Raw genomic sequence first — 24,153 nt, 5'->3', positions numbered from 1 at the left:
ATATGTTTAATAAAATCCCAGAGGCAACGCAAGGATTTTTCTGTTCATATAGAGTAACGCTCTCCTCGTCTGGCCTTTTGGTGTTTCATTCAGCTGCAGCCATGTCTTGGCCAATAGACAGGAGTTATAACAAAAAATAAAAGACTGTGGGAGAATGCCAGAGTACCCGGAGAGAACCCACACATGGACAGGGAGAACACCTTCTTGCTGTAAGGTAACAGTGTTACCAACTGCTCCACCATACAGCCTATAAACTAAAAACAGTTTTTAATATAGACATTTTGGCTTACTGAAAAGCATTTATGTCCTGTACATTATAGCGTGGCTCTCTGAGGTGTTAAATTAAGCTCAGGTATGTTTGATAGTGGCCTTCAGCTTGTCTGCATTGTTGGATCTGGTGTCTCATTTTCCTCTTAATAATACTGAATAGATTCTCTGCGGGGTTCAGGCCAGGCCAGTTGGCTGGTGAGTCAAGCTCAGTCATACCACAGTCATTTTGCATTAATTTGGCAGTGTGGACAGATGCCAAGTCCTTCTAGAAAATAAAAGCAATATCTCCATAAACAGCAGAGGGAAGCATGAAGTATGTTGAAATGTCCAGACAAATGTTTGTGTGCGGTGACTCCAGCTGCAGTCCACACTTTGTGAATTTTCCACAAACTCTTGAATGGGCTTTACTTTACATTGCTTGTGCCTGTTTTTCTGCCACACTTTTTTCTTCCACTCAACTATCTATGAATATGCTTGGCACTCTTTGTAGAACCAGCGTCTAAATCAATTATCTTTTGTTGCTTACCCTCCATGTGGAGGGTGTCAGTGATTGTCTGCTTTGAAACTCTCAAGTCAGCAAACTTCCACGATTGTGTAGGCCATAACATGACTATAAAACAGTATTTGTGTTAAAAAATATTTTTATTTTAACTTAAGGGGAAACTAAATGGTGGGTTTTCATTACCTGTAAATCATATTTCTTTAAATAAACAGAAAAAACATCCTTAAATATATCACCTTGGGTAATAAATCAGTATTTAATAATTTATTTCAGTTACTCAATATGAACTGCGTTACTGAATAAAATTAACTTTTCACATTTACTTTCTAATTTATTTAGATACACTTGTAGAATCAACCTTAGATCAGAACTTTCTGGCCCGTCCATTTCTACCTTGACTTGTTTGTTTTGGATTCAGCGCCATAGACCATGGATACAAACAATCATGATAAAGGCCATTAAATTATGTTTTTTATTTATATGTCAATTACTTAGAAAGCCTAGTAGCCTGTAGCAAAAAAGGTTCTTAGTGCACAGTAGCTCTTTAAACATGTTTTCTGATTTAGTTGTCAGTTAATAGACACCAGGATTATTCTATATTCTTGTAGTTATTTTAAATCATGCGATTTAAGCTTTCTGTAAAACATTTTTTGTTAGAATCCTTTGCCCTCAGACTCTGCCTACTTAACTGACTAATGTTTTGCTTCTAGTGTAATGTTTTACATGAGCTGTACTGTGATAAATAAGAGTGACACATTATCCTATCCATTCTTAATTCTGAAAAATATAGGAAGTGTTACAATATTGTGAAGATAAGAGAGGAAACTGGTATTTCTGGTTTAACAGGAAAGCACAAGTCAGACTGTTTCAGTTTTATTTGCTAATTTTTATTTGATCTTAATGGTCAAAATCTCTACTGTGTGCTATTCCACTAAGTGGAATAAGTGTTGGTTGTAAGTATAAATTTACAACCTAAATGTCCATTTTGGAATGTTTTTCAAAACTCAAAACATGAAGCTTAATTTATAAAAAAAAAACTTTTTTTTTAAATTGAGCAGTTTATCTAATTTTCTTTGTGAACTTAGTAAGGAGGCTTAGCAGGAAATGTGGTGTGTAAGATAGAGATGATGTCTTGTCAGAGAAGACGTAGCGCTGTGTTTAAACCCAGGATGTTGTGGCTTCGCTTTGACACAGGGTATCATATATCTGCTAGACTATCAGGACTTACTGGTTGTCAGTAGTCTTTAAGACTTTAAATATAAACACTACAGTTTAAATATGTATGACTGTGGTTATTCTAGTATTTCAATATAGAGATTTGCACGCTTGCATAAATCGGTTGTGAGATTATTTTCTGTATTTTGTGTTCATTTTAAATGTTGAAAAAAAGTATTTGCTCATTGATATTTAATTTCCTGCGCTTCATACTCCTGTGAGACCATCTGGTATTTGTCAAACCAGCTTAGAGTAAAGTTGTAGAGCAAAATGTGACATATGTTCCCATCTTCCCCTGAGAAAAGCCTCATGTTGTTATAATTTGTTGCTGTGTTTAGTTACACCACATTTATTGGAGTGAAAAGACACACAATTCTCAAAAGCCATTCAAACAATATGATGTGCTGGTTTGAGTGACGTAAGCTGGCACCTATTCACCCTGCCTGAGTCATAGTGAAAAACGGCATGCTCTGCAGCTAATGAAAGAGCCATAGAGCTTTTACTTCCCATGTAATGATTTGCCAAAGTGGAACTGCTGTACTTGTGAACCTCGTCCTGATGCTCTTTTAAATAAAATAGTTCTTATTCCAGTTTATTACTAGTTCCTAACCATTTTCTATCTGTCCTTTGAAGATGGTCCTGCTGTGCTGACTGCATTCAGGATTAACTTACACTCAGGTATGGGCAGATCAGAAGGTTTATGTCTTGCCTTGCTGTCTGTTCTCTTGCCATCATATGATGCCATTTCTCCCGTTATGCGTTGTTCTCACGTTGTCCTGAACTCTCATCTATGGCATACCTTATTGCTGTTTTTCAATGCATTTTTGCTTTGCTGTTTTCAGGTCATGGAGATACAAATGTCTGCATGTGTGTCTGCTTTATATCAAAATCCATAATTGGGCTTCTGGTTATGTGTGTTCATCCCTCTTCTGGTTGTTTGTGCCATCTCCTGTGTTTATGGCTATAGCAACAGTCCTGCAATGGTGCATGTAATCATTTGCCTAGCTCCAGCAGAAGGGTGTGTCGCAAGATACACTCTGGGTGGGTGTCCAGTCCGTTTCAAAAAGAGATGAAATAGATAACTAAACCATGCATGCACACTCATACACAAGAGTCTGACAAATGTAACTTCATGTATTTAATGACTGTTCAAGCATACATGTTTAACTTAGAGGATCTTTTTTAACACTGATATGATAGAAAACTGACAGGTTAATCCCAAAATGCAGTGTTTAATTCTAAGGAAATAGTTAATTTAATGTCACAATTTCATGTGATTTAATATAATAAATATCTTTAAATTAATATGTATTAGGGTATATCAGGAAAAAATGATATTTACATCAATACATTTTAATTAGACCTGTTATCAGTTACACAAATATGACTTTACCTGGGGAGGGTGTAAGCAAAGAAAGCATTAGTTTTATTTATTGTTGAAAATACTTCTTATGTGGGGCTACACGGTGGCGCAGTTGGTAGCACTGTTGCCTTGCAGCAAGATGGTCCTGCGTTCAAATCCCAGCCTGGGGTCTTTCTGCATGGAGTTTGCATGGGTTCTCACCAGGTACTCCAGCTTCCTCCCACAGTCCAAAGACATGCCTGTTAGGTGAATTGGTAACTCTAAATTGCCCTTAGGTGTGTGAATGAGTGTGTGCATGGTTGTTTGTGTGATGGACTGGCAACCTGTCCAGGGTGTACCCTGCCTCTCGCCCATAGACTGCTGGAGATAGGCACCAGCTCCCCCACAACCACTATGGAATAAGCAGTAGATAATGACTGACTGACTTCTTATGTGTAAATCCCTAGGAGTGTAATTTTTTATCACTTTTTTTCAGAGTTGTAAATAACTTTATTGTGAAGGAGCCATTAAAATTATTCACCAGCTTTAAAGCTACCCCAGAGCACCAACACAAATGAAAACAACCGACTACAGTCACTGCCAAATATCTTGAATGGTTGTGACTAAACATGTGCCAGACAATGGTTTAAAGGTATACCACAATTTTTGGTATTGTTGTTCATACTGTTTAAAGTCTCTTTAGTAAAATGTCAGAGAAAGGTCTGGAGTAAGCAAACTTTGAAGCTGTCAACTCTCCCTTCTTTGTTTTAGCGAAATACAGGGGTTGGACAATGAAACTGAAACACCTGTCATTTTAGTGTGGGAGGTTTCATGGCTAAATTGGACCCGCCTGGTAGCCAGTCTTCATTGATTGCACATTGCACCAGTAAGAGCAGAGTGTGAAGGTTCAATTAGCAGGGTAAGAGCACAGTTTTGCTCAAAATATTGAAATGCACACAACATTATGGGTGACATACCAGAGTTCAAAAGAGGACAAATTGTTGGTGCACGTCTTGCTGGCGCATCTGTGACCAAGACAGCAAGTCTTTGTGATGTATGAAGAGCCACGGTATCCAGGATAATGTCAGCATACCACCAAGAAGGACGAACCACATCCAACAGGATTAACTGTGGACGCAAGAGGAAGCTGTCTGAAAGGGATGTTTGGGTGCTAACCCGGATTGTATCCAAAAAACATAAAACCACAGCTGCCCAAATCAAGGCAGAATTAAATGTGCACCTCAACTCTCCTGTTTCCACCAGAACTGTCCGTCGGGAGCTCCACAGGGTCAATATACACGGCCGGGCTGCTACAGCCAAACCTTTGGTCACTCATGCCAATGCCAAACGTCGGTTTCAATGGTGCAAGGAGCGCAAATCTTGGGCTGTGGACAATGTGAAACATGTATTGTTCTCTGATGAGTCCACCTTTACTGTTTTCCCCACATCCGAGAGAGTTGTGGTGTGGAGAAGCCCCAAAGAAGCGTACCACCCAGACTGTTGCATGCCCAGAGTGAAGCATGGGGGTGGATCAGTGATGGTTTGGGCTGCCATATCATGGCATTCCCTTGGCCCAATACTTGTGTTAGATGGGCGCGTCACTGCCAAGGACTACCGAACCATTCTTGAGGACCATGTGCATCCAGTGGTTCAAACATTGTATCCTGAAGGTGGTGCCGTGTATCAGGATGACTATGCACCAATACATTCAGCAAGACTGCTAAAAGATTGGTTTGATGAACATGAAAGTGAAGTTGAACATCTCCCATGGCCTGCACAGTCACCAGATCTAAATATTATTGAGCCACTTTGGGGTGTTTTGGAGGAGCGAGTCAGGAAACGTTTTCCTCCACCAGTATCACGTAGTGACCTGGCCACTATCCTGCAAGAAGAATGGCTTAAAATCCCTCTGACCACTGTGCAGGACTTGTATATGTCATTCCCAAGACGATTTGACGCTGTATTGGCCGCAAAAGGAGGACCTACACCATACTAATAAATTATTGTGGTCTAAAACCAGGTGTTTTAGTTTCATTGTCCAACCCCTGTATGTCACCAATCCCTCTCACTTCTCTTAAGGAAAACACAGCTGATCCTAACAAAGTTCTAGGCTAGAAAAAGGAGTCACAGCACATTAAAGTCAGCTCATTTGAAACTAACCTCTACAAAGGAGAGAAATAATCACGTGAAACTGAAAAGAAAGGAGCAGGGCAATGTGAGCAAAACAAGCACAGAAAATAGAAAACAAAGGAGCACAGAGAAATAATATTTAAAACAAAAAGGTAAGGAAAGTGAATTTTAATCAACCAATATTAAACTATCTAAACCTGTCAAGCTGATAATCAAGTACTTATTAGTTTAAGTTGCACAATAATGTACCATTGGAGTACATGACTTGGTTAATTACAGTACTTGCTGCTGTATCTTGCTGTGTATTTACATATAGGCGGATGTTTCCAGTGTGAAATAGATGTCAGTGAATACAACATCTGTTTGTCACAAAAATAGTAAACTGATGAAGACGACCCACACTGAGAGATGCTGGTTCTCTTTCAGAATACTTGTTTCAGTGACTCATTTGGTGCTACACTGAAAAAGGACTGTAGTTCTGATGTTATACATGCTGAAATGTAAAATGTCACTACTGAGCTCTACATGCATCCACTTCCAGTGCATTCAATGCAGCAAATCAGCTCCTTCTTGTTGCAATTTATGTCTTGGCACAAATGACCCCCTCCTTTGAAAATGGACTGCAGATCTCTTCCACTGAGCTCTTTAATTGTTCATAATTCAGAGTATTACTGATACTGATAATACTGTCATCTCCCTGGCACTTTTTCTGTATCTGAAACAACATTAAGCAAAATTGCAGATTTTTCCAAATCCAGGTGTTAATAAACTTGCCCCAGTAGTGATTAGTCAAATGATTTCAAAGCCACCCACAGCAGGAGTCATAGCAAGGAGAGTCGCAAATATAGATTTATAGTTCAGTAGGATGCAACACATAATTTGGACAATCATCTTTCTCATTTAAAGGACCCCAGATTTGAAATAGTTTTCCACCAGTAATCAAACACTTGACTAGACTTAAAGCTTTTACATCTTATGGGGGAAATGGCTCAAACAGAGACAAATATCTTAAACCAGCAGTAGGTAACTTTTGTAAAAAAAATAATTTTAATATTTTTGTTAAATCTGTCACTATGTCCTGACAGTAGTATATGAGACAGATGAAAAATCAAGCTCTTCTTGCTCCTCCCAGTGGTCCTACTGCTATTTGCCAAAATACACCACTCCAGGTCAGAAACAACCAATCAGAGCCAGGAGGAATGTCTAAGCAATGTCAATCACGCTCATGTACGCGCTGCTCATATCTCTCCCCTGGACAGCGTGTACTGTCGTTCAAGCTAAAGATTGCCAGTGTGCTGCAGCTGTGCAAATGGTGGAGAAACATCCTTACAGGAAAACTGCCTATTTCTTGAGTGATGAAAAGGAAGCAAGCTAGAATACAAAACCGACACAAGAGAAATAATACAAACATAATCAAACACACACTACAAAATAGAAAAACCATAAAAATCTGAAAGATATATACATACATAGATCCCTCTAGCAGCATCGGCCCCTTTTCTTGACATCATATAAAACAGCCATTGCCTTGTAAATGGACACTGTGTTGCCTCTTCATGTAGTTGTAATGCTGAGTGGCAAACTCTAACTGCACTAGAAACAAATCAGTATGTTTTTTTTTATTTATTTATTGACTTTTACAAGAGGTGAATTATACCGTAGGTCTTAATGTAGCTTACTCTGCACTTTATTTTGGATGCTCCTTTTAACAGCAGAAAGTCAATTTCTGCATTTTCCTTATGTCACATAAGGACATATGACACTTATGTCATCTTGCATGGAAAATCTTGTCTCAGCTTCCTCCTACTGATATACACTATATATACACTATAATGTCCAAGGTATTGGGTTATTGCTAAAAATAAAAATTTTTATGCAAAGGCTTTAATATGGTGTTGTCCCACTCTTTGATGCTTTTACAGCTTTAGCTGCTCTCAGAATGCTGTCTACAAGATTCAGAAGTGTGTGTATCGGAACCTTTGACCATTCACATTTGTAAGTTTAGGCACCGATGCTGGATGATGTCTTCTTTTTCCACACTCATTCATGCCAAGCTTTTTCTGTCTTGTTGTGGTCAGGATTCTATCCAGGCCATAGAAATTCTTCCACACCAAACCAACTCATTCAAGTTCTTATGGGATTTATGGGACAGTTGACTATGAAATATTAGGTAGCAAGGAAATTTCACAACTGGACCTATTGTTGAGATGATATCCTGTCACTGGACCATGTATATATATATATATATATGTGTGTGTGTGTGTGTGTGTTATGGTGATGAAAACCCAACATCCAACATCAGCCTGGTATTGGATGTGTTCAAAGGATAGTTTCTGTAAAAAGATAGCAGAAGATAGCTAATTAAGTTAACCTGGTGAAAGGTGGGTTAGGCAATAAAGTACTGGAGAGTCCGTTTAAAACTTGGCATTTCCAAGAAAGGTTTTAGAAAGGTAATTAACTTTGGTTGAGTATAGAGTAGTTACAGTGGTCTAAGTTAAAGTTTTGTGTGAATTCCCTGTAGATTTAACACACATTCTGTTGGCCCTTTGCTCCTGTTTGCTCAAGCCAGCCTCTGATAGCTACCAGTGGGGTTGGCGTAAGACCAAGAAACTGAGGCGAAAAAGGAACAAGGGAAAACGTTGCTTGGAAGATAGTTAAATTCAGGCAAAAAGCCACCCACTCTTCCCATGAGTTCCATGAAGGGATTTGGGCTCTTTGAATCTTCAGAGAGCCTAACTCAATCAGCATATTTGCATTCCTTTCATATGAGTCTTAAGGCCTTAAAATAAACTTCCATGACCGTCTTTGTCTCACTGGCTGACGCTATTGCATGTCAGATAAAAATTAGCAGCCTATGCAGCTGGCTCAGAGCAGCAGCAGCCTCTAGACCTGTGTTACTCCAGTCTTTGTTTCTTTCAGGGGGAGGTCAGTCTTGTGGTGCAGAGTAACCTCAGCCTCCAGCTCCTCCCACTCTGTCTTCATCCAGCCTCCCCCACAGGAAGTGCTTTTTTCCCACCACTGGCCAAGTAAAGGAGAGCGGGAGGAGTAGTACAACACGAGCACATTCCCTGTGCCATATTCGGCCATGCAGGAAGAGGGAGGAATGCAGTGTGTCACTAAGAATCCTTTGTGTGCGCTGTGGTCTTTGTATTACTCATCATTCTTGAGGCTAAGTGCTTACTAAAATAGTAAGGGCCTGTTGGAAAAGGATAAGTTGTTAGTTTGTTGTAAAATGTAGGTTGTCTGAGATATATATGAATTATTGGACTTGTTTTTTGTGAACATTATTATTTTCTACCATATCCCATATCATATAAGGATGTAATTCAAGTTTACACTGGCTTAGCTTAATTACTACGTTTTTAGGCTGAGTGGAAAAGATTGTTGTTTGGGGGATCATTGTTCTCTTACACTGGGTGTAGCTGCATGTAAACAGGAAAAAAAGGATTCCTGTTTGTAAAGTAAATTCTTGGACACATTATTTCCTGTGCAACCTTTTAAACAATACAAAGATTTCAGCACATGGGTTCTGTTTGACCGGCTGTTGTTCCCAGTTATGGTATTAATATCTGACAATTAGAGGATATGCAGACAGCATTTGTGTAAACCGGTCAAATTTAAAATTAGCTTAAAACCCAAAGCTAATGAGGTCAGTTATACAATATACAATACAAAATCCTCAATACTTATTGGTACCCATGATAAAGATATTTAGAAAGTCTTTAAATGAATGTACCTGTATGTACAGCCAGACCAATGGTTCAAAAGTTTAAAAACAACTGAATGTGTGACAAACAAAGGTAGACAAGGGCACAGGTTTATCTTTCCGTAAAGCATAATAAGGAAGATGCAAGATGGGATTAAAACAATCTACAAAGCTCATTGTCAGAGAGAGAGAGAACTGTAGCTAAGGCATCTTGGGGTCACTGCTCCTCATTAAAACCATTAGACGCTATCTACAGCACTAGATGTCTGGAAGCAATACAAGGAAAAGCCTTTTCTGTCCTTTTATAGCAAATGAGGAGTTTGACACTAATGGGACTGGAACCACGTGTTTTGTTCGGATGAGACTTACTTAGAGTCCAGGTGAATTTGACAAAAAACAGAATGAATATGTGGAAAAATATCTAACGCCCAGTTCACCATGTGCTGTTCTTAAATGTTTTCCATAGCATGAACAAATAAGTCTCTTTATATCAATGCATCAGTGTCTTATCATCACTTTGTGAGAGACACATGAGCAGAGATTTTTTGTGTGATCTATTGGTGACAACAAACTGGCTTCAAAGGTTTCTGTGTATGAGTGCATGTAAAGTGGAGATTTCTTCCATTGAGTATGATTAAAAATAAATTTTGAATACACACCTTTTGCGGATATGAGTGACATATTTGGTAATGTTTATCTAAAATCAAAGGCTTACTTTTAACAAAATTAAGCTGACATGTATCACAGTGACACAAGCTAATCTTTCTCAATAATCGGCAAATTATGGGTCTGATCTTCAAGAGGTTTGCATGTACAAAACCTGTCTGCGTCCACAAAGCTGATCTACAAATGAGGTGCTAATCGGATTACATGTGTAAAATCAGCGGAACGGTGGGCGCAAACATTTTATCATGTTTGCCTTCATGAGTATGCCAAACATATGATAATTATTTCGGGAGTGGGGTATGCAAATGTGATCCTTTTCCACCCGCAATGCGATTTTTCAAACCTGAAACAGATTGTGGGTGCTGTTCTTTGCGTCTATATTTAGAACATTTGAAATGCAGGAACTAACTGGCATGCAAAAATGTCTGCTGTCACTGTGGAGAGAAGGAGGCATAGATCGCAGAGCAGTTGGAGTTGGATCAGTCTATGTTTTTTGAATGTGAACATGGAACAGGGAAGGGTTTATACAGCAAAACATAATTTTGTGTCACCAAAAAAACTTATTTAAACAATCCCACACGTGGTATATTGTTGAAATATTGCCAAAACAAGCCAAACAAATTCAGTACAATCATTGGAAAATAGTTTATTTTTATGTACATAAATAAATTTTTTTTTTGCAGGACAGTTATGTGACGTTAGGTTTTAAAATTAGCAATGCTGTAATATACAGATAGCCAACTCCTACAACAAAGAATTCATATGTTGCTAATCTTACATTTGGGCTTACGTATTGGGCCTGTTTATGATAAACTCAGAACTCGTCAAACTCTAAAAGCAAAAAGAACAGTGAGTCTCTGAAAAGAATTAAAAGATCAAGGGAGGCAAACGTCTAATAAATTAATTAAAAGACATATTTGTCTTTTTATTGTTAATATTGATTGGCCAATTTGTAAGCTGCAACCGTTGCGAGTTACATCGAGCAACACAGTTAACAAGCTGTGCGTGCTCCTATGGTGCAGACGCTGTATGGGGAGAAACTTGTGCCATCAGAAACTGAATTTGAATTGCTCAGACTAAATCTGTTTTGGGTAATTTGAAATGAAATGCTTTGGTTTGAAAATACTGAATTTAATTATTTGAAACTTAATTCATTTGCTTTTAAAATGTATTTTGTTGCATTAAAAATTCAGTTTAACTACTTCCACTTTCAGGTCTGAAATTCAATTTCAGTTTAAAAATTCTGTTTTTTTGCGTCACACATCGGGGTCCTTCAGGATAGCCACAGATTAATCAAAGACAGATTCATCGATTTACGTTTCATATCAGGTTAAACTTCCTTTACGGCATGTTGAGCTGGAGCTCTGCAGCATACATAAGTCAAATGAGCATCTATAAGAAGAAAACAGTAACACTTATGCTACCTGTAGCTATTAGCTAAACATGCCAGATTAGCATAGTTTGCTGCTGGTGTTACGTCGGTCTGCGTTTCTCTTGCCCTTACCTCAACGTAACTTCTGTTGCCTAGCAACTGTGTAAGCGTGAAGCACAGAGCTGTGAACCCGAACAAATGGAGCCTAAAGGTTAGTAACGCTGCCTCTACTGTAAATAACTACACGGTTTTTATTTACCCTTTGACATATTGCTGATGGCTTATAATCCTATTTTTTTTTAAATGTTCTTGTTTTATAATCTTGTTCATTATTCAGCCATTTTAAATGTTCAAAATATTTTTTTGTGTTCATAGATATAAAAATCTAACACTGTAGATAAAGTACATTGATGACAAATACCATTTGTTTAATATATTTGTAAAGCTTTTAACAACTTAAACACATTACTCAAATAACATTAACTTTAGGAACAAAGTTTAAATCAGTTTATTTGTAGAGCATACTACTACTACTAATAATAAATAAACCAAACATTATAATTAGATATCATCTGACTGAATTATATCTGTTTAACGTTCACTCATTGGGAAAACCCAGCGGGAGTTTGAAAACAATGTGCCGGTTAGTCAGCTGTTCTCTCGGGGTTTAGCGCACCTCCACCACCCGGTCAGCTGGCGAGGCGAGCTGGCCGCTGGGGGAGCGGGAGCAGACATCTCCGAACAGTCAGTGGATTTGTGCAATTAAGCAATATCTTGATAAACCGATCAGATATTTCAGGTTTACACAACTACATTGTCGTCTAAAAACACTGTAAAAGTACATTTTGTTTAACAGAATGCGCAATATATCCAAATTTATGGACAGCTTTTCTCTCCTCCTGCCTTTGCTACTTCTGTTTGAACAATCTACTTCGACCCGCAATGAATCATGGGATAGGGTGGGCCACGGAGGATACATCAAACCCATCTTTCAAATCTGGGGAAAAGAAGAACGCATTTGTCGGCTGCATTTGATGGAGCCTTCGAAGTTTGATAGCCTTCGTCGCCTCACCATGAAGTAATCGGCCTACAAATGCGAGCTTCAAAGGATGCAGCCCCTGAATTTGGACACAGCAATAGTGAATGACATCTGTGAATCAGTAAATCTGTGTTTGATTAGTCTGTGGCTTCAAGGACCTGGGTGTGTGACACAAAAAACTGAATTTTGGAAATGAAATTTAATTTTAGAAGTGGAAGTGAAAGAAATCAAACAGAATTTTCAATACAAAGCAAAACAAGCAAACAAATTCAGTTTCAAAATAAATAAATTCAGTTTCAAACAAACAAATTCCATTTATACCATTGAATTCAGTTTCAGTTTAGTGAAATTCATTTTCACAACAATGCATTTAATTTCATATTACGCAAATACAGATTCAGTTTGAGCAATTAAAATTCAGTTTCTGATAGCACTAGTTTCTTCCCATACAGCTGCCCCATGTGCGTACCAATGGCACATACACTCACCGGACACTTTATTAGGTACACCTTGCTAGTACCGGGTTGGACTCCCTTTTGCCTTCAGAACTGCCTTAATTCAATTCAATTCAATTCAAAAATACTTTATTAATCCCAAAAGGGAAATTAAATGTTGTTATAGCTCATATTATGTAGGTTTCTTCAAAGAGCCGTTGTAGATGCTGATGGCTGTGGGCAGGAAGGATCTCCTGTAGCGCTCCGTCTTACAGCAGATCTGAAGAAGCCTCTGACTGAAAACACTCTGTTGTTGTAGGACAGTCTCATGAAGACGATGCTCAGAGTTCTCCATAATGTTCTTCATTTTATGAAGAATCTGTCTTTCCACAATGATCTCCAGAGGTTCCAGAGGAGTCCCCAGAACAGAACCAGCCTTTTTTATCAGCTTGTTGAGCTTTTTTAAGTCCCTGGCTCTGATGCTGCTTCCCCAGCAGATGATGGTAGAAGAGATCACACTCTCCACAACAGACTTATAGAAGATATGCAGCATCTTGCTGCAAACACCAAATGACCTAAGCTTCCTCAAGAAGTACAGTCTGCTCTGTCCCTTCTTGTAGATGGCTTCACAGTTGCATCTTCATTCTAGTCTGTTGTCCAGGTGAACACCGAGGTATTTATACTCCTCCACCACCTCCACTTCTTCTCCCATGATAGAAATAGTGTTTGACTTATTCCTGTTTCTCTTAAAATCTACAATCATCTCCTTTGTTTTAGTCACGTTCAACATGAGATGATTGTTTCCACACCATGCCACAAAGCGGTCCACCACCATCCTGTACTCAGCTTCTTGTCCATCTCTGATCCACCCCACGACTGCAGAATCATCCGAGTATTTCTGCAGATGACAGGAGTCTGTCTTGTACTGGAAGTCTGAGGTGTACAGAGTGAAAAGGAATGGTGAGAGTACAGTCCCCTGTGGTGCTCCTGTGCTGCTGACTACCTGGTTAGACACACAACCCTTCAGTCTCACAAACTGTGGTCTGTTTGTCAGGTAGTCTTTAATCCAGGAGATTGTTGAGGCCTCCACCTGAGTCTTCTGGAGTTTCTGACAAAGCAAATCAGGTTGGATTAATCCTTCGTGGCATAGATTCAACAAGCTACTGGAAACATTCCTTAGAAAGTTTGGTCCATATTGACATGACAGCATCACACAGATGCTGCAGATTTGTCGACTGCACATCCATGATGCGAATCTCCTGTTACACCACATCCCAAAGGTGCTCTATTGGATTGAGATCTGGTGACTGTGGAGGCCATTTGAGTACAGTGAACTCATTGTCATGTTCAAGAAACCAGTCTGAGATGATTCGTGCTTTATGACATGGCGCGTTATCCTGCTGGAAGTAACCATCAGAAGATGGATACACTGTGGTCATAAAGGGATGGACATGGTCAGCAACAATACTCAGGTAGGCTGTGGCGTTGACATGATGCTCAATTGGTACTAAGGGGCCCAAAGTGTGCCAAGAAAATACCCCCCACACCGTTACACCACCACCAGCCTGAACTGTTGATACAAGGTAGGATGGATCCATGCTTTCATGTGGTTGACGCCAAATTCTGACCCTACCATCCAAATGTTGCAGCAGAAATCGGCCAGGCAATGTTTTTCCAATCCAGTTTTGGCGAGCCTGTGCAAATTGTATCCTCAATTTCCTGTTCTTAGCTGATAGGTGTGGCACCCGATGTGGTCTTCTGCTGTTGTAGCCCATCCGCCTCAAGGTTCGACATGTTGTGCATTCAGAGATGCTCTTCTGCATGCCTTGGTTGTAACAAGTGGTTATTTGAGATACTGTTGCCTTTCTATCAGCTCGAACCAGTCTGGCCATTCTCCTCTGACTTCTGGGATCAACAAGGCATTTGCGCCCACAGTACTGCCACTCACTGGATATTTTCTCTTTTTTGGATCATTCTCTATAAACCCTAGAGATGGTAGTGCTTGAAAATCCCAGTAGATCAGCAGTTTCTGAAATACTCAGAACAGTCTGTCTGGCACCAACAACCATGCCACATTCAAAGTCACTTAAATCACCTTTCTTCCCCATTCTGATGCTCGGTTTGAACTGCAGCAGATTGTCTTGACCATGTCTACATGCCTAAATGCATTGAGTTGCTGCCATGTGATTGGCTGATTAGAAATTTGCAGTAACGAGCAGTTGGACAGGTGTACCTAATAAAGTGGTCGATGAGTGTAGCTCTGCCCTCCTGCGCAATAGCCCATAATCCAATATTGTTATTAAAGGCGAAGCAGAATGTAGTCTTTGACTCACTTTAAATATACCCCAAACATAAAGCATCTGCTTGCAGAACAACTTCAAACCCAGCCTTCTGCTTGCACAATTACGCACTCAGAAGAATCCAGTGCAAATGAACAGAGAGGAGAAATAATCTCATCAGGACAGAGGCTGAGATAACAAACCTGCTTCTGTTAATAGTGAAGAGAATAGTTGACAAACTGTAACAGTCCAGAAAAGCAGGAGCAGAACGGAATAGAAAGAGAAAATAATCAGCAACTGGATCATTCATAATGATGCAGTGTAGCAACCCCTGCATGTTTCAAGCACCATGGCTTTTGTTTGCTTGTTCTGCTGGGGGCAGTAGCAGCCAGCCAGTAGCACACACAATTTCCTCATTTAAATAGGGCGGTGTGCACCTGTTTTTCACCATTTATCCATTGCACATGCAATCTTTGAAAACCTCATGCAACACACCCACTTATTGCACGTGCAATTTGTTATCTGCACAGGCAATTTAGCACCCCCTATTTGAGGTCTTTGAAGATCAGGCCCTAAGTGTTTCCGTTAAAAACAGATAAGCTTTCATTCAAAGTCAGCTGAAGATGTGAATGTGAATTTTGGATCTCTTTCCTCTGGTTTAAACAAAGATGTTGGACCATTTGTTTACCACTATACCTCCCAGTGTCATCTGCTACTATATACCCCAGAATCGTCTGCTACCGCAACTCCCAGCAGGAATTGCAGCTAATAGGAAGAGACGTCACAGCACTGATGTCACAGTGGGCTATCTAAGGACATGGGAGACGCCCCACCATTGCTTTTTCTCCTGCTGGAAACCGAGATGCGGTTACCATCGCGCATCATTCTGGAGAAGAAACCACACGTGGGTTTTATTTAGTTCTCCTCACTGGCCAACTCATGAGAAGCTCAACAAACTAACGGCTTGCAGGGATAGGAAGACCAGCAGATGTTACTTTACCGATCGAAGGCGTGGATTTAATTTAACGCGTAACCCAAGAAAAACCCGTGGAGGTTTTCCAAGAAGATGAAATTTTCCTCTTTGTTTTTGCTCCAGTCGACTGCTGACGATCCGTTATATTTTCCCCTTTGCCAAAGGAGTAAGGCCGGCCATCTTTGAGTTTGTTATGGACGCGTAACAAACTTCACTCTTAGTGTTTTTCCACTGGTTGCCGCCTAAAAGTTTTCTCCAAAAATTGGAGCTCTGTGAAACACAAAGGGGTTTCACAGAGCTCCAATTTTTGGGGGTTTTGTGACTGCAACCTGGTGGAGGCCACTCCCAAAGCTTCACCAGTACCATATTTTCTATTGTTTTTGCCATAACTGCTGGTTTGACTTTCATAGACATTCAATGTTGTTTTATCTTGTTTAGTTAGTTATTTTACCCCTTTTGTGTAGAATTTTTGCATGCTTGATTAGGTGAAGATTATTGAATCAGAACAGTGAGGTGTATGAGGGCTGCTGTGTTTGTGTTTATTTTATTTGTCTGTCAAAATAAGGTCAAAGTTCCTCACCTTCGGTAAAGCAGTTAATTAAACAGTGACATCTAGTAATAGTTATCAATTATTACTGAGAATTTAATAATTGTAATTATCAAGGGCCATGAGCCATTATTACAACACCAGAGGACATCTCTGACTTCCATTCGTAAGTAAGGATTTTTGGTTAAGAAATTATATATTTTTTTTCAAATTACGATTTAAAATTATAATTCTTGATAAATATTAATTCATAATAATCATAATTCTTACAAAGACATTTCATGAAGAAAAATTAAATCCTGGACTTTTTTCCAAACATCCACTCTGATTGAACCTGTCCAACCTGCTGTTATTTGTTTGTTTTTATTTTGCAGATGAAAGCAGCGGTAATGGGGTCAGTTCATTATCAGAAGGAGCTCCACTGCCTGGACACTCCGAAGTAAGTTACAATGCATCTAGAGGCACATTAGGGACAACTAGAGTTAGAATGAAGAATGAGTTTTCAGTAAATATGAAGTGTTAGCTGGACAGCTTAGTTAATCAAAGAGAAGAAAGGAAGCTTCATCATACACTAGTGCACTATTCTGTCGGCACTAATAAACAATTTATAAATAATGAGTTTAAAGCTAATAAGAGAAAAGATTTCTTTGAGCAAATTCTAGACTTTTTTTCTTTAGAGACGTTGACTTCCTGTTTCTATATTGTATACTAAGCGACCTAAAAGCAACAATAACATGAAAGTCCACTTCTAAATTTATTTATTTGTGCTCCCCAAATCTAACATTCGCGAGTGGATTTAAAGTATTCCCTTCTCTCTCGTCTCTAAGTAGTTCGACAGTGTTTACTATATATTTGTTGGATTTCCACTTTGATGACTCTGACCGTCCTTTGGGTGACTATTACTCATGGTTTTAACTGCAGAGTCACAAGACTTTTTGAGTCTTAAAGAGCTCCTTTCATGAATTCATCAGTGAGACAGGAATAAACTTCAGCTGCTCAAACTGGAGACTCCTGCCAGTTGCTCTGGTTTACAGTGATATGCGAGAGCATCCAACTGAGTTTCCTAATTAATAAAGACAATAATAGTATAACATTTAATTTTTCTGTCAAGTGAGACTAAATACTTAATTTTAGGGATTTATTAACAACACTGTAATAGTAGTTAATACCCATAACAACACGCTGGGTATAAGGAAGTCTGTTAGTGGATGTCAGGGATCTGACAAAAATTTTGGTGGAGGTCATTTAAGTGTCTATAAGCTGCTTGGGATGAAAAAGTACAACAAATCTATTGTTAATATGGTCAACAGCAGTCATTTCTTAAAAGGTGGCACACATAGAAGAAGATTTAAAATTATTATGTCATTAATACATCTATGTTTTAAGAATTCAGAAAAAAGCTAAGTTTATTGAAGATCCTGATGCATATTTAGTGACACTTCTGAGCTCAAAATAATTTTTTTAAAGTTTATTTATATATAAAAAACAATCTCTGTATCTTTTTTTTATCTGCAATGAACTCTGCACTACTGACACTTATCAATATGCCATGTGTTTACCATAAGCTATTCAACTATAAAAAAAATATTGACTTTTAAAAATAGTGCTTATTCTAATGAAATTCAGAATTAATTCAAATTCAGAGTAAAACTCATGCATTGTACAAAGCTAACATTTTTCTCCTTATATGTATTTTTTTTAGTTAATGTAAAGCAGCATCAGTTTCCAGAATGAACACAGAACAGTTTTTATATCAACAGAAGATACTTTAGGCATTAAATAATCTGAAAGTTTAAAGTTTAAACAGTTACTGTAGAAGTGGATTTAGACATGTCAAATGTGTTTTTGCTCCACCATAAGTTATTTTTGTGTAATGACAGGCTAGAATTGTGCAGTGCTTGGCCTTTTCATGGTTGATGTTGCCCTTTGCTCTAAAAATGTTTCACAAAGTAATCCTTTAAAGTTCAATCCCAGCATGCAAACACAAAATGAATGTTCATTACTACTAGTCTCTGGTAAATTTCATTTTCTAAAAATGCGCATATACATACTGTATTAAATAGCTTACATGGTCCTTGTGAATAGATTATCTTTTCTTTAGGTTATTTATATCAGTATCTTTTGTGTTCTGTTATTGTTTCTCTTTCAGACAGAAAGTTTGCAATCAAACAGAGACACGGTGTTCTTTAGAGATGGCGTACGCAGAATAGACTTCGTTTTGTCTTATGTAGATGACAAAGATGAGAGGAAACAGGTAGGTTCTACAAAGTTGTTTCATTAACTTCACTACTCAGCATATCTGCAGAGCTGCCGCTGACTAACTGTGATACAGCCAACATTATTACACAATTTAAACCCACAAAGGTATTCCGGGTACTTAAAAGAGGAAATGAGATCCAGGATTTTTTCTGAATCATAATGGAAGTCTGTTTTTTCATTGGCTCATTACTGAAAGAGAGTATAAAACATCCAGCCCTTTTGGTGGCATTGTTTGTTTATTGAAGCCACTGAGCAGTCAATACATTTAGTAGTCATCATGTAACTATTGTCTTATGTGCATGGAAAAGGGGTAGATGTGATGAGAACTAAAGAGCTTAGGAAAAAAATATGCTTCAGGAACAATTACAAAAAATAGACTCACTGAGGTAAACAAATGTGTCCATTACCTACCCCAAGTGGCCAAAAGTAGCTTAAGTTTGAAACGGAGAAAAAAGTGAATTTTGTGCACTTTTTCACTTTATAAAGGTGTGTAGAGATTGGTTACGTGTTTATTTATGATTTTTGTAAGTTTGTTGTACAATATATTGAGATGTTTTTCCATATTTTGCTTCAAAGTAGTCAAATGTTCTTATCAACGGTTTTTCCCTATGTATGAAGTTCTTTCAGAGTTTACTTTGGACTTCGGCTGCTTTTTCACATATTTTCAGTCCAGAATAATGATAATAAATAATAATAATAAATCTTTCTCCTTTTTCTAAGTCTTTTTTTTTTTGTTTTCAGTGAAGAATATTGTGTGGTCATGAAATTCCACAAAAGGTGTTGACTTGAAAGCTCATGCACTATTTTAAAATAGTTAAGACAAAGAAACAGTCAGTTAAAATTTATTTTCTGTGGAGTGGGACAAGGACTTTAACAACAACAGGTGTAGATAAATCTAACGGTGCAACTCAAATTAGCTTTACCATTTATTGCACCCTTCCTGGACTATATTATAAAAGACATGATCATTACCTGTTTCAGTATAAAACATATTCAGTAAAAATTGTTACATTTTTGTATTTTTATTTTATTTGTAATGATAATTTAAACGCTGCTTTGTTCATCTACGTTATATTTAGAAGAAATACTTTAGTTCAGAAGATTTATACTTGGCAACCTACCTCCCTCACTATATTACTATAGCCTACATTTGCATTTTGAAAAACAATTAGATTTACTTGCAGCCGATGTTACTATTAAACCTTCTTTTAGTTTTAGTTAGATGGTAAAGGGCATTAGTAATTTGTGTGGTGTTTGTTTTTAGGAAAGGAGGAAAGAATTTGAGGCCAACCTTGAGAAAGAAGGTCTGGAGCTGGAGACAGAGAACAAAGCAGTAAGGAGTCCTAACTGTGTGGTACTAGCGCCATCTAGCGTATATATTTTGTGGTGCATTAAAATCACTGCTTTAATGTGTTTGTTACAAAGAGTCTCTCCTGTCACGTTTTGCTGTTAAAATTATTCCTCTATCAGGACTCCAAAGACCAAAAGACATACTTCTTAAAGATCCATGCTCCATGGGAGGTGCTCACCAAATATGCTGCTGTCCTGAAAATCAAAGCTCCCTTCAAAGAGAGTGACATACAGCACGGTCAGGATGCCCATCTGGACTGGGTATCCTACCCTTTCCGTCTGCCTGACCACATCATGCACCCAAAGCCGGACTACTTCACCTACCCCTTTAACAAGAATAAAGTGGGCTTCTTTCTCATCAACGACAAAGAGACTTTCTTCCCTCCATCCACGAGGAACAGAATTGTGAGCAAATAGGAAATTCTGTTGATTTGTTGTGATTTTATTGATCTTAAAGCTGAAAGATTGGTGGAGATTTGTGTGTTTAAAAATTGTATACAAATTTCTAACCTTCTGTAAAATATCTTCCTTGCTACGAGGTGTTTTATATCCTGGCTCGTGCTCCGTACTACAGTGAGGGTCGGAAGGACAGAGAGAAGACGGGCATTAAGCGGTTGCTCAGCAACGGGACCTACACAGCAGCCTTCCCCCTTCATGATGTAAGGCTGATTATTTCAAATAGCAGCAGCTTTTAGATCCTGTACATTTATTTTCTGAGTTGTTTTTCCATTTCTCTCTCCAACTGTTTTTTTTGGCATTTCTTTGCATATTGGACCCCATCATGCAAACTGTATAACTACTGTAGGTAAAATGTTTAGCTTTCCTATTTTAGAATCAAAGCTTTCCTGGCTAAAGTTGTAGCTTTGTCGCACATCTTCTGTATATTATCCCCACAAATAAGTACTTCAGAAGTTTGTGGCTTTTACCTGGGTGCATTTCATACTTTTTTGAAAGGCTTTGTTAGAAGTCTATCAGCATCCCACATCTTGACTTTGCAATATTTGCCCACTCTACCTTGTAAAAGACTCCAAATGTAACAGATTGCACTTACATCTCTTACCTCCACCCCTCTGCAGGTGAATCCATACATTTTCTTTCAAATTCAAGCCTGGATTCTGATGTTCAATTCGAAACGTTTTTCATTTCCTTTAATGAGGTAAATCTTTCGTTGGTTTTGATGGAAGCTTAGACTAACTGTGAGCTGAACATTTTAATCTTTCTTCATCTTCAGCTTTGTAGCAGACAGCTGAAGCTTTTGGGTAAAAACTGATGAACATGTGGAATTGTATATCCACCTTGATAAAAACTCCAGTTTCATCTGAAGAAAATAACCCCAGATTATGCTGCTGCCACCACTGCATTTCACCGTGGTTATGGTTTTATTTTGTTGATACACATAGTTTTTTCCTTAAAACAAATCTCTTATAATTGTGACTCAAACAATCAAGTTTGGGTTCATCGGGCCATAACACATTCTCCCACAACATTTGAAAATATGTGATTCTTATGATCCTTTTTAACTTGACTCTAAACTATGGCTTTAGCTAAAGGATGCAAATGTAGAGAAGTCAGAAATATCTGTCTAGGACTGCTGAACTTCATTTTAATTTATTCAGATTTGATGTAAATTAATCTGATTCTTTAGCTTCAATTATAAATGAAAATGATCAGATGTGCCTAAGAAAAATGTTTGAAGTTGTGTACACCTCTGCAAGGTGGTGCATTTGGTAACACTGTTGCCTTGCAACAAGAGAGTCCTGTGTTCAACTCCCGGCCGGGGGTTTGCATGTTCTCCCTGTGCATGCATGGGTTTTCACCGGGTACTCCGGCTTCCTCCCACAGTCCCACATACCTGTTAGGTTAATTGGTCTTTCTAAATTGCCCTTAGGTGTGTGCATGGTTGTTTGTGTGTTGCCCTGCAATGGACTGATGACCTGTCCAGGGTGGATCCTGCCTCCCGCCCATATACTGCTGGAGATAGGCTCCAGCTTCCCCGTGACCCACTATGGAAGAAGTGGTATAGAAGATGACTGACTGACACCAGTGCAACCAGTTTTTTGCACCTTTTATAACACCCCCCTCCCATACACACACACTCTCTATGTGTAACTGTTGTTCTAGTTCATCTACAGCACAAAGCAACAAAACTAAGAAAACAAACTATTTGTCTCTAAAAATGTTGGGTTTATGAATGCAGGGGATGTTATCAATAGTTTAATGGAATATCATCAGAATTAAGCTTCATGTGCATCTGGTTTGCAGTGTCGATTATGGAAAATAGCAAGAAATGCAAAGTGTGAAAGTGAGCGCTTCAACCTGTACAAGCACTGGGCGAGGTTTCTCTGCTTTTACAAAGAGCAGCCTCTGAACCTCATCAAGTAAGCAGGCAGCAACTTTTTTCAGTTTTCACACCTGATTTTACATATGTCTACTTTTTATGTATATATGTGTTTGTTTGTTTCTTGCAGGAAGTATTATGGAGAAAAGATTGGGATCTACTTTGCGTGGCTAGGCTTCTACACTGAGATGCTGTTCTTTGCAGCTGTCATGGGTGTTATATGTTTCACCTATGGAGTGCTCAGCTATGGGGACAACAAATCAAGGTTAATACTCCCAGGGAAGGGAAAACACAGTTTATATTTGCTTGCTTCAGCTGGTTCTGGACAAGTTTGCCCATTTGCCAATTCGTATCACCACTTGGTACAGAAATGTTACCGTTCCATCCCTTTCTTCATCCATTTCCTACCTATAAACAAAGCTTTTCACTTCGGTGTACTAAACTATTGGATATATGTTTTATTTCTCATCATAGTTGATATTTTTATTCTTTAAAATGTATTTTTTTCAGAACATTTTATATTGACCATATGTTTCATTGATCATGGTTTTGATCCCCATGTGGACCAGTGAATGTTTTTGAAATATTAGAAATGATTAAATTTGATCAAATCAAAATAAATAAGATGTTCTCCTGATGGTGTATGCTCTTAATTGGAGAAATATACTTTTTTGTAGTAGACAATAAGTAGAATATAGAAAATAACGTTAAATCATCACTCATCAAGGCGAGAACAAGGGACAAAAAGCATAAGACAAACATAAAAGGAGCTTTAGTTGGCTGATTATTATACAGATGTATATAATATGAGGTCTTCTTTCTGAGTGTATCCATAAAAATGTTTCAGTTTTAAGGCTTTTATACTTACTTATATTAGTTTTTAACTCAATATATTATTGTCTTAAATAGTTTTTATTTATTAACCTTCTTTGATGCAATGTAAAAGAAATATGTTAGTCACACTGCATCTGTGCTCTTCATTTAATTTTCTTTTTTATAAACTGTTGTTTTAGAGCAACGTATTCCATTATAGCTTAGTCTATGGTTCTTTTTTTCCACAGTGCCCTCATATTGCATTTTATCTTTTCCCAACTTCCTGATGTTTTCAATAAGGTGGCAGAAAATGACTTCAAAACAAGATAGGTGGTCATTTCAGGCAATTGTTTGTTGAGTTTCGAAGAATTTTAAATTTGTTCTAATCAAAGAACAAAATAATAGTGTATTTGCTAATTGGAATGTGCAAAAGAATGTTACTAAAATAGTTTTCTTGTCAGTTGCATTGTTTCTGTTATCATTTGAAACCAAAATTAAGACTGAAGTACAACCTTGAGTACAGCCCTGCTTCAGCGTCATTGATTTTTGGTAGCATTAACTAGGAAATATCTCCAAGGTAGCTTTTATTTACAGGTTTTGCAGCACACAACACTAATGCCAGTTTCACATTAACCTGTTTAGTCGACACATATGTTGGAGAAGTAAAAGTTTTATCTTTCTGTGTTTAGTGAAGAAATCTGTGATGCAGAGATCGGCGGCAGCATACTAATGTGCCCTCTCTGTGACAAAAAGTGTCCTTTCTGGAAGCTCAACTCCACCTGTCTCTCGTCCTGGGTAATCATTTGACTTTGTTGAATTGAAAAAACTGGTGATTATTACTTACAGAAAAAATGTGGTGTTAAATACAAATAACATCAAAATGCAATTGAGAAATGATCCATCATTTACCATCATTTA

The 24,153-nt window shown here is 38.1% G+C and overlaps 1 protein-coding gene across 3 annotated transcripts in view; it reads left to right on the top strand.

The window, feature by feature from the left end:
• The window catches only part of ano5b (anoctamin 5b), a 34,675-nt gene that overhangs the window by 3,714 nt on the left and 6,808 nt on the right, over positions 1-24,153 (top strand). Inside the window, exons 2-10 of one of the 3 annotated variants that reach the window (XM_047363760.1) lie at positions 2,621-2,665; positions 16,850-16,914; positions 18,625-18,729; positions 19,999-20,067; positions 20,205-20,489; positions 20,624-20,743; positions 22,347-22,462; positions 22,553-22,687; positions 23,925-24,030. In XM_047363760.1, coding sequence (XP_047219716.1) covers positions 2,621-2,665; positions 16,850-16,914; positions 18,625-18,729; positions 19,999-20,067; positions 20,205-20,489; positions 20,624-20,743; positions 22,347-22,462; positions 22,553-22,687; positions 23,925-24,030 — 1,046 coding nt within the window. Of the gene's footprint in view, positions 1-2,620; positions 2,666-11,372; positions 11,415-16,849; positions 16,915-18,624; positions 18,730-19,998; positions 20,068-20,204; positions 20,490-20,623; positions 20,744-22,346; positions 22,463-22,552; positions 22,688-23,924; positions 24,031-24,153 lie in introns of those variants that run through there. The other 2 variants (XM_047363762.1, XM_047363761.1) reach the window with 2 other exon arrangements.

The sequence above is a fragment of the Girardinichthys multiradiatus genome, chromosome 4, assembly GCF_021462225.1.
Source record: "Girardinichthys multiradiatus isolate DD_20200921_A chromosome 4, DD_fGirMul_XY1, whole genome shotgun sequence".
Classification (NCBI taxonomy): domain Eukaryota; kingdom Metazoa; phylum Chordata; class Actinopteri; order Cyprinodontiformes; family Goodeidae; genus Girardinichthys; species Girardinichthys multiradiatus.
The sequence above is the reverse complement of the archived record's forward strand: the minus strand, read 5'-3'. Positions and strand labels throughout refer to the sequence as shown.